Raw genomic sequence first — 9,194 nt, 5'->3', positions numbered from 1 at the left:
TTGATTCTGGATAGTATACTACGCGCGGTTGAATCGCCAAAGCGCGCCCGCCACGGTATGATTTAGTTACGTGGACGGCTCGAAATCTAGACTACACTCTGCAAGCTACCAGAGTGTAGTCTAGATTTCGAGCCGTCCACGTAACTAAATCATACCGTGGCGGGCGCGCTTTGGCGATTCAACCGCGCGTAGTATACTATCCAGAATCAAGCACCATCGTCTTGGGCCAAGACTAGTTTTGTTGAGGTGTACGGAAGAAGTATGTCTGTCCCCCAGTTCCATTTACTGACCCAATATTTATAGCTGGTTTAAAAGCACTGCCGTCGATTTCACAAAGAGTAAGGATTCGTCTTATCACGAGTTAGGACGAGTAACTCTTCCTAACTTAGGATTAATCTTAAGGACTGCATTCTACAGTGCAGGGTTGGGACTCGTCCTAAGTCCTAAGATTAATCTTAAGGTAGGAAGAGTTTCGTGAAATCGACGGCTGGACACCTTTGGTAATTGTCAAAGACCAGTCTTCTTACGTGGTGTATCTCATTATAGGCATAAAATAACGAACCTGTGAAAATTTTAACGCAATTGGTCATCGAAGGGCAGGGACTTTTGGTACAAATGGTTGGGTCCACTGGAATTTCTTCGTACAAATCATAACAATTACGCCATTTGTTTGTTTAAAAAAAATTATCATTTGTTATTAATGTCGGAAATAAATTTACATTATAATAATATACATTTCAGTTGCATAGCATTCCCTTATTTCTTATATAGAAACACGCAAAACATAATGATAGGAACCCAAGTGCTTCCTCGGTTTTTAACTGATGACAACTGTGTGATCTAGATAATTTAAAGTAAAAGATACGTTTGGGGTCCCGACCTTTAGACTCACGCTCTTTTCCATTTTAGTTTTGAGCAAGTGAGAGCACATTGATGTTCTCTACTAGGTATTTCTCTCTAGTTTGCAGGGAGCAAGGACCTCATTTTCACGCCTTTAACACTAGGTCATTTGCATTGGCAACCAACTTTAAAGACACTGGACAATAATTGTCAAAGACCAGTCTTGGTGTACCTCAACATAGGCCTATGCATAATATAATGAACCTGTGAAAATATGAGCTCAATCGGTCGACGAAGTTGTGTGCTTTCAGATTATAGATTTCGAGACCTCAAATTCTACATCTGAGCTCTCAAAATCAAATTTGTGGAAGAAATACTTCTTTCTCGGAGACTACGTTACCTCAGTGGGAGCCGTTTCTCACAATGTTTTATACTATCAACCTCTCCCCATTACTCGTTACCAAGTAAGTTTTTATGCTGACAATTATTTTGAGTAATTACCAAAAGTGTCCACTGTCTTTAATGAAACGTGCACACGTGAAAGGCTACCATTGGCTGAGCGTCCTGCACAACACGTGCACGCGTACAATTTTCCTAATTGTTTTTACATCAAAGAGGGTGGTCAGTGACGTCATGTGCAATCCGCCTATAACAAACTGCGGGATCCGCGAACAGTGGTCGATGCGTGAACGGGTTCCTCTTTGTTTTGTTCCCAGTCAAATGAAAACAAATCCCTTGTAAAATTTTAAAAGGACAAAATAATCTGCGAAGGCCGGATATCTTTCTCTTGACATACCCTTACGTCAAACTCCACACTTTCATCATCACAAAATGGCACAAAATGGCACAAAATGGCACAACTCCCTCAAATGTTTGCTTAGTCACAGCATGAAGGTAGAATGGTCACAGTAGTCTGTCAATGAGCCCAAACATCAAAATTCACATCTTTCTCCCCGGTATCATGATCTCTTACACACTGATCTACGTCTACTAAAGTAAAACCAGAGGCTTTAGTGAGATAGTCCATCAAGAAAACTGATATCATGTAAGTATCGAGACAGTCCGAGTCCAAGCCAAGGATACCGCCGTGGAAATGAGCCAGTTGCCCGTGGATCATTCTAAGAGCTCTCGGTACCCGTTCCACGTCTCTGTAGCGGTAATAGTTTTCCATAGTCAACTCAGCACCTGTGAAAAAATAGAGTTGAATGACTCTTTAGACATTTTGATAATTGGAAGAAAAGACTGATGAAGTTATGCAACAAATGTTGGTTAAAGGCACTGGATACTATTGGTAATTACTCAAAATGGTTGTTAGAAGAAAAAACCTACTTGGTAACGAGCAATGGAGAGCTGTTGATAGTATAAAACATTGTGAGAAACGGGTCCCCCTTTAAGTAATGTAGTTTTTGAAAAAAGGTGTAGTTTCTCACTTAGACTTGTGGACAAGTCGTTAAATCGCCCCACGCGGTAAAGATAGTCGAGTTGTGCTCTCGCGAGATCACTGCTCTCGCGCGAACTGCTGGCTCCCCGATTTCTACGATTTCTCATTCTCTTGCAACTTCGATGAGAATGCTGGTCTTTGACAAAAGGTGTCCAGTGCCTTAAGCAGATTCAGGTAGCTCGGATAAATATTGAGCACTATTAACTAACCCATATTATCTGGAAACTGCACGGATGGTACGATGACTCGCAGCCCACGGTCTCTTGCCTTCGCCCTAAACTTATTCAAGACACTCCCGTTGACCGCCGGCCAATAATACGCCGTCTTGAGCCCCAGTTCCCGGAGTCTCAAGATTGAACTAACCAAACTTCGCCCGATGAGGGCACTGGGCATCGTGTCAAGGTACCGCTTGGAGTAGTGACCATCCTCTCGGATGCCGATCTGGAAACGACCGGACCACGCCTTCACTGTCCCCGGAAACTGGTCCACAAAGTCACCGAAGACGAACAGAGTGATGGGCAGTTTTACCGGGTAAGCTCGGAGTGTTGAAACAACTTTGTTTGCTCGCTTGTGGTTCATACCGATAGCTATGACCAGTGAGACAAAACCTTCCCTGCAAGTGGAATATACTTCGCCAGCCTTTCCAGGCGTGTTGTGAGGAACCTGTAATGACATGTCATCCCATTTGTGAGCATATGAGTTTCAAAAAGTCTTTCCTGAAAGTCCGAGAACAAAATGAAGACAGAAAGGTGAGGGGTGGTGGGGTAATTGCAATTGCTCTCACAAGGAGTAAACCATAATTTCATGACAGATTTGTGTCGGCGTTTGCCACGAAATGCCGCCACTTTTGGCAAGCAACCGAACGCCGAGAACAGGCCGATATTTGGCAGAGGGTGTGCCAATTGTCAAATTGTACAGCAATACCACACACCACTCTAAAATCCTCGAAAGAATTCATGCCTGTGGTTCAAAGAACATATAATGAAGACACAATGGGAGAGGGTCGGTAATTGCTATTGATTTCACAAGGAGTCACTCATTATTTCATGACAATTTAGTGTCGGCGTTTGCCACGAAATGCCGCCACTTTGGCAAGCAACCAAACGCTGAGCACTGCCAATGTGCTGCATTGGATGTACCCCAAAAGTTCCTATATACCTGATCTGAACACAATATTTCCCTCTTGTAAAGAAAAAAACCTCTAAATCCTCGGAAGAGTTCATTCCTGAGATACCAAGAACATAATGAAGACACATTAGGAGGGGGGTCTCATAATCGAACACCAAAATGCTGTCATTATGCCATTAACAAAACAACATTCATGGCTTGTCATACAAGAAATGAAAAAGTATTCCGTACTTCGGGTGGGTGGATGCTCTCGAAGTCACTGTAGGTATTACGGTCAGCTTCCCAGTTCTGTAAGACAAAGCCTGCATTGCCGACATAGTGCACTAGTTTGTTTATAGTTTCCCTGGACCAGCCAGTTGGTTGACTGTTATGGTATTCTCCGTAAAGCCTGTTCGTTTGAGGGACGAGGAAAAGCAAGACAAAATCATGGTCAGAACGGCAACTACAAAAGACGGGATAGTTAATCATTTAATGATATAAAACTTGATAAATATGTTGGTCTTTGGTAAGTATTACCAAAATAACGCCCTTTTTGTATCAACTTCCTTTAAAAGTCCAACAGGGTATACATAAGTTGCTGGGTTTCAGCGTCCCGGCCTCACCCATAGGTGTTGTAATGGGTTGAGGATGGACCATGACAAAAGGCTACCTCTGACGCTATTGTGCATCTTCGTATTGGGTGCGTTCGTTTAGCTTCCCTGGGTCGACCCCGGTGTGATGCGGTTTTTCTTCCAGGACGAACGTGGGTAATTATCTGCACACGTTCGTCCTGGAAAAAAAACCGTCACACACCGGGGTCGACCCAGGGAAGCTAAACGAACGCACCGTACGGCTTTCACGGCTCCCTTTCGTCACGAAAGCCCTGAGAAAAGGCCACCTCTGACGCCGTTGTACATCTTCGTCACCCACCTCAAGAAGTGATTGCTCTGAAGCCGTTTTGTTTGATAGACACGAAACGAGTTTTCTCAGGCTCGAGGTGGAAGGCTGGACTTAAAAAAATTGTTTTCTTTATTATCACAGTTTACTAACTTGTCGATGTATTTAAAAGTTCCAAGCTCCAACATTCTCTGCAATATGCTGAATTCAGCGCCCTCAACGTCAAGTTTTAGAATGACGTAGTCGTCTACGGAGAATGTTTCTTTGATCCATTGTGCAAGGTCGATGGTTGGAATGACTGACCGAGTTGAAAGTTTACGTTTACCACCTAGAGAAAATAAAACATCAAAATATGACCATTTTCATGATCCATAAAAACTCAAAAGTTAGTAAATGACAATTGCTGCGGCAACAAACTTATTCATGAAACGGAAGAACAAATCAGACATGGTTTGTTCACTGTGCCCAATTTCAAAGCTCCCCTTTTGTTTCCTTAAAAAAACAAAAACATTATCTATAATTAAATGAGTCCGTTAAAAACCAGTTGGCCCTAATTGTAATACCTCTCCAATTATTTAAGTTCTTAATGACATTTCAATGCCCTGATTTACTACCACACCTTCGTTTATCCTGTAAAAAAAGGGTAAAACAATCTTGGGTCTGAACCCCCCCCCCCCCCCCCATTTAGAAATGTGGAATGGTCCATTGTATGGTATCAAGGAATTTGACTCGCCCATTCATTAAACTTTGAGGAAGCGACTTAATTAGTGACAATTATTGTACCATTAATTCCCCAGTAAAGGGTTAAGCGATAGATGTGCAAGGATTTTGAACAGTCCGCTTTTATTGTGATGCATGGGAACTGAATGTAGGATCCCGTCAATTCATTTGCTTGAAATATAAGACGATAACTGACCTGTTTCCGTGTCCTCAATCTCTCCTTGGTTGGCAAAGAGAGTCCCACCGCCCCACTGCATGTCACGACCATTATTCAGTCCCTTGTTTGGCGCCCAAACGGACTCCAGATACGCCGTCACATTACCTAGGAGACATTCAAACAACAACAGACTGAAATACAATGTTTGTTCGCTAATTACTCAAATTTGACTAGGTTGTGGGTTCGGATCCTTGCTAGTCAACTGCTGATTTCACGATGACCAGACAAGGTGTTGTCGTCTAGTTGAAAATATTTTCTTGATATGTGCAATTCTTAATTCTATACTTTAAACCAATGTTTGTGAGAGATTGGCTGTTGTATGCTTGGTGTTTATATATCCCCCTATGGGAGCTTTGCCGAGTTCCTATGTTGGGAAGATCATTAAAAAATAAAAAAAAATTAAAAAAAATAAAAAGCGTAATGGTTGCCCATTAAATGGGCAACCATTACGATTTTTTTGTTTTTGTTTCACCAATTCATAGATTTACCCTCACATAACAATGCTTTTCCGTATACATGTAATCATGTCTTGTTTTCACTTCAAATTTATTATACTTAATTGTGAAATCATCTCCATTTCAACCTTCTGGCTACGATATGTGGCTTGTTCTTTTCCCGATAAAATCTCTATTTAAGTATTAAAAGTAAAATAAATAAATAATGTAAATAGGTAATGATATCGGTGGAGTGCCGTTCCAGCTGCTCTTCGCAATGCTTTATTACAAACAAACAAAACAAAAACAAAACTCGAAGTTCTCATTCAGACCTTTTTTTCCAGATGTGTCCCGCCTTACCATTTTCAGATGCTACACCGACTGGACAATACAAGTGGTGTTTGATGTAGGGACTGAAGTACGGAGCAAGTCGCCCATCAATCTCGAAGGAGTAGATCTCATAGTCTCGCCCTCCAGGGTAAGTTTCTTTGAAAAGTTGCACGGATGATGCCACATTGGCTCCACAGTCGAGGAAGACTTTACGTGTACCGTTCTTAATGAGAAATGCAGCTACATCGGTCTCTTTGGATCTGATTGGACACAATTGGTTATTACTCAAAATAATTGTTAGCATAAAAACTTACTTTGTAACAAGCAATGGAGAGCTGTTGATAGTATAGGATACATTGAGAGAAACGGCTCATAAACCAAAGACAAGTCCGTGTCCCAGACAATCGAAACCTGGACCGGTGTCAGATGCAATTGTGTCCGTCATGCAATACTGTCCGCTCCGGACACTTTTGCATATGAAATTGTGTCCGGGGCTATGCAAAACCGTCCTGCGGACATGTACATGACTGTACATGTATGTGCGCGCGTAAGCAACCTACGTATACAGCATAAATGAATATTCACGTATTTTATGATTACAGCGAATACCCAACGGCCGAACATTTCCCATGTCGTTCACGACTCATGCACTTAGCTTGTTAAAAAATGGCGAACGTGTTCCATCGACCAAGGGCGTTTGACTTACTGAGGACGGTTTTGCACGGGGGCGGACAAAACTGCATATGCAAATGTATCCGGGCGGACAAAATTGCATTATGCAGCAGCGTCCGGGAGGACACGGTTGCATTATATGCAAAACCGTCCGACGAACATTATTGCATATGCAATAATGTCATCCGGATAGAATTGCAGAGAGGACATAACTGCATGCGACACCGGCGCTAACATTTATAATCCTACCTCCGTCTGGATTGAACCTGCATTCGTTCCGTGTAGACATCTTTGTTGTACATATCAGCCAAGTCTCCTGCCGTCACTTCATCGTATTTTGTTAACGACTGGATAACCGTATAGAACGGCACCAGTCCCAGACAGGCACATATCGTTAAGGAGACTAGAAGTTTTTTGGTATTGGGAGTCGGCATTTGTGTCTACGAAAAAGCCAAAGCAGAATTTTGTAAAATCGTTTCTGTTTGGATGTCAGAAGTTGTTGTTATTGTTCGCATAAAACAAGAACAATTTAAGGCCTAACACTAGTCGGCCATTAGTGGGCACATGAATACCAACTCACTGTGAATGACGATGTATGTCAGCTTCATTAGTTTTCAAGTTTTTAAGAAAAAAAGTGAAAAATTACGGAACAATGTCTCAAGAGAGCTGCGTAAATACGTTTCTAAACGCTAATTTTTCGTCTCATAAGACGATTTTTTTTTTTTAAATCGTTTTACTCGTTCAATAAAAAAGCTACAGCTCCTCAGTAAGGGTAGGTTTTTATCATCACTATCTACAAACCGTTAAAGGTGTATGTTAATCAGTGTGGTCTGTTTCCTACAAAAAAGTACCCCAGACCCTTTAGGCCCAGAGTATTGCTTTATAATTGTCTGTACATTAAAAATGAGCAGAATACCGCTCACACAGGATGGTACATGCGATATGGTATACAATGATGGCTGATTTCACAAAGCAGTACAATTCCTCACCGAAGACAAAATTGTCAGTAATTAATACATCGTGACTTGTATTGTGAATGACACTTAACTTAATAGCAACTGCGATTGATTTGCAGTTAAAATCATTCCTGGCTCTTTGTAAAATCGGCCCCCAGATGTGCTTATGCGGTGTGATTTTTCGGGGGTCTTCAAAACAGACGAACGCACAAGTGATTCCATATCCATGTTTTCAATCTCGCAACATTTGTGGTAAAACTAATACGGATATTTGGTTTCTCTCAGGACCGCAACAATATTACATAGTCACTTACATTACGCATCAAGGAATCAAATCAGTGTTAATTGTAAGCATCTTTCACTAAAAGCTGAAGTTGTTCCACAAAATATAGCATCGTCCGCCATTACTTTACTATGTAAAACTGGACTTTGTACTGTCAATATAGACACGGAGTTCGTGTGTGTAGGCAAACACAGTGTCAATAATATTGGAATAATCCGGGATATACTGAAGAATTTTAATCAGAAATTGTTTACCAGCAAACTTTCCCAAACTCTGACATACAAAAACAGCACCTTTCTATCTTTCGTATCGTAGAATTAGAATACAACAAAGGGAGGCCCTTGGTTTTTGTTTTTACCCCGGTGTCGCATGCAATTATGTCCTCTATGCAAAACTATTCGGAGAACATTATTGCATATGCAATAATGTTCGCCGGACGATGTTACATATGCAATCGTGTCCGCCCGGACGCTGCTGCATAATGCAATTGTGTCCGCCCGGACACATTTGCATATGCAGTTGTGTCCGCCCCCGTGCAAAACCGTCCATGCAGTAAATTAAACGCCCTTGGTCATTTTTTTACAAGCTATAAAAGTGCTTGTCATGAATGACATGGGAAATGTTCGGCCGTTGGGTTTTCGCTGCAGTCATAAACATACGTGAATATACATGCGGCATACGTAGTTCAGTGCATACACGCCAGTGGACGGTTTTTGCATAGCCCCGGACACGATTACATATGCAAAGGTGTCCGGAGCAGACCTTGCATGGCGGACACGATTGCATCGGACACCGGCACTCTGCCCCATCGATGTAAGGGGTTTTACATGCAAAGATTGTAGCTTACACATCTTAAACAGATAAAACCGTAATTTCTTGCATACGAGCACAGATATGCCTATGAGAAATATATAACCGAGAGCGAGATTCTGTAGGGGGCGATATGAAAGATAGGGGCTGTTTATTCGGTCGGCTCCCGGTTAGTCTGAGGCCTTTTTCGAAACCACGACTTCTGCTTCAGATTCGGCTGGGGCTATAGCTTGGCACCGCGGTTGTTTTGACAATTTGTGTGTAATTTGCGTACGTGCTCACACCTCTCAGACGAGAGACCGGAGCCTGAAGCCGAATCCAATGCCGAAGCCGTGGATTCGAAAAGGTCCATTATAATCTCCAAGTTTGTGCACGGAGCCTGAAACGAATCCAAACACCGAGTCGTGGTTTCGAAAAGGCCAATGTAATAAACATGAGCCACCTACTGAGGGCGCTATACTACGCATTCATCCCCATTCATTATATC

At 42.1% G+C, this 9,194-nt stretch overlaps 1 protein-coding gene across 1 annotated transcript; it reads right to left on the bottom strand.

Moving 5' to 3' along the window:
• Positions 1 to 120: 120 nt before the first annotated feature.
• Positions 121 to 8,037, bottom strand: LOC139939678 (uncharacterized). The gene is made up of 8 exons (XM_071935741.1): positions 7,929 to 8,037; positions 6,908 to 7,098; positions 6,017 to 6,246; positions 5,202 to 5,327; positions 4,439 to 4,613; positions 3,641 to 3,797; positions 2,491 to 2,944; positions 121 to 2,025 (listed from the first exon to the last, which is right to left on the bottom strand). The coding sequence occupies exons 1-8, from the start codon at positions 7,935 to 7,937 to the stop codon at positions 1,757 to 1,759; spliced, it is 1,611 nt and encodes a 536-aa protein (XP_071791842.1). The 5' UTR covers positions 7,938 to 8,037; the 3' UTR covers positions 121 to 1,756.
• Between the last annotated feature and the right edge of the window lie 1,157 nt (positions 8,038 to 9,194).

The sequence above is a fragment of the Asterias amurensis genome, chromosome 7, assembly GCF_032118995.1.
Source record: "Asterias amurensis chromosome 7, ASM3211899v1".
NCBI classification, from domain to species: domain Eukaryota; kingdom Metazoa; phylum Echinodermata; class Asteroidea; order Forcipulatida; family Asteriidae; genus Asterias; species Asterias amurensis.
Note: the sequence above shows the minus strand (reverse complement) of the source record. Positions and strands in the feature narration are given on the sequence as shown.

Excerpts from the sequence above, each read along its gene's own strand:
- LOC139939678 (XM_071935741.1), bottom strand. Across the intron at positions 5,328-6,016 it reads CGGTGTAGCATCTGAAAATG|GTAATGTGACGGCGTATCTG; the intron begins GTAAGGCGGGAC and ends AATGTCTCCTAG. Across the intron at positions 2,945-3,640 it reads AGAGCATCCACCCACCCGAA|GTTCCTCACAACACGCCTGG; the intron begins GTACGGAATACT and ends ATGTCATTACAG.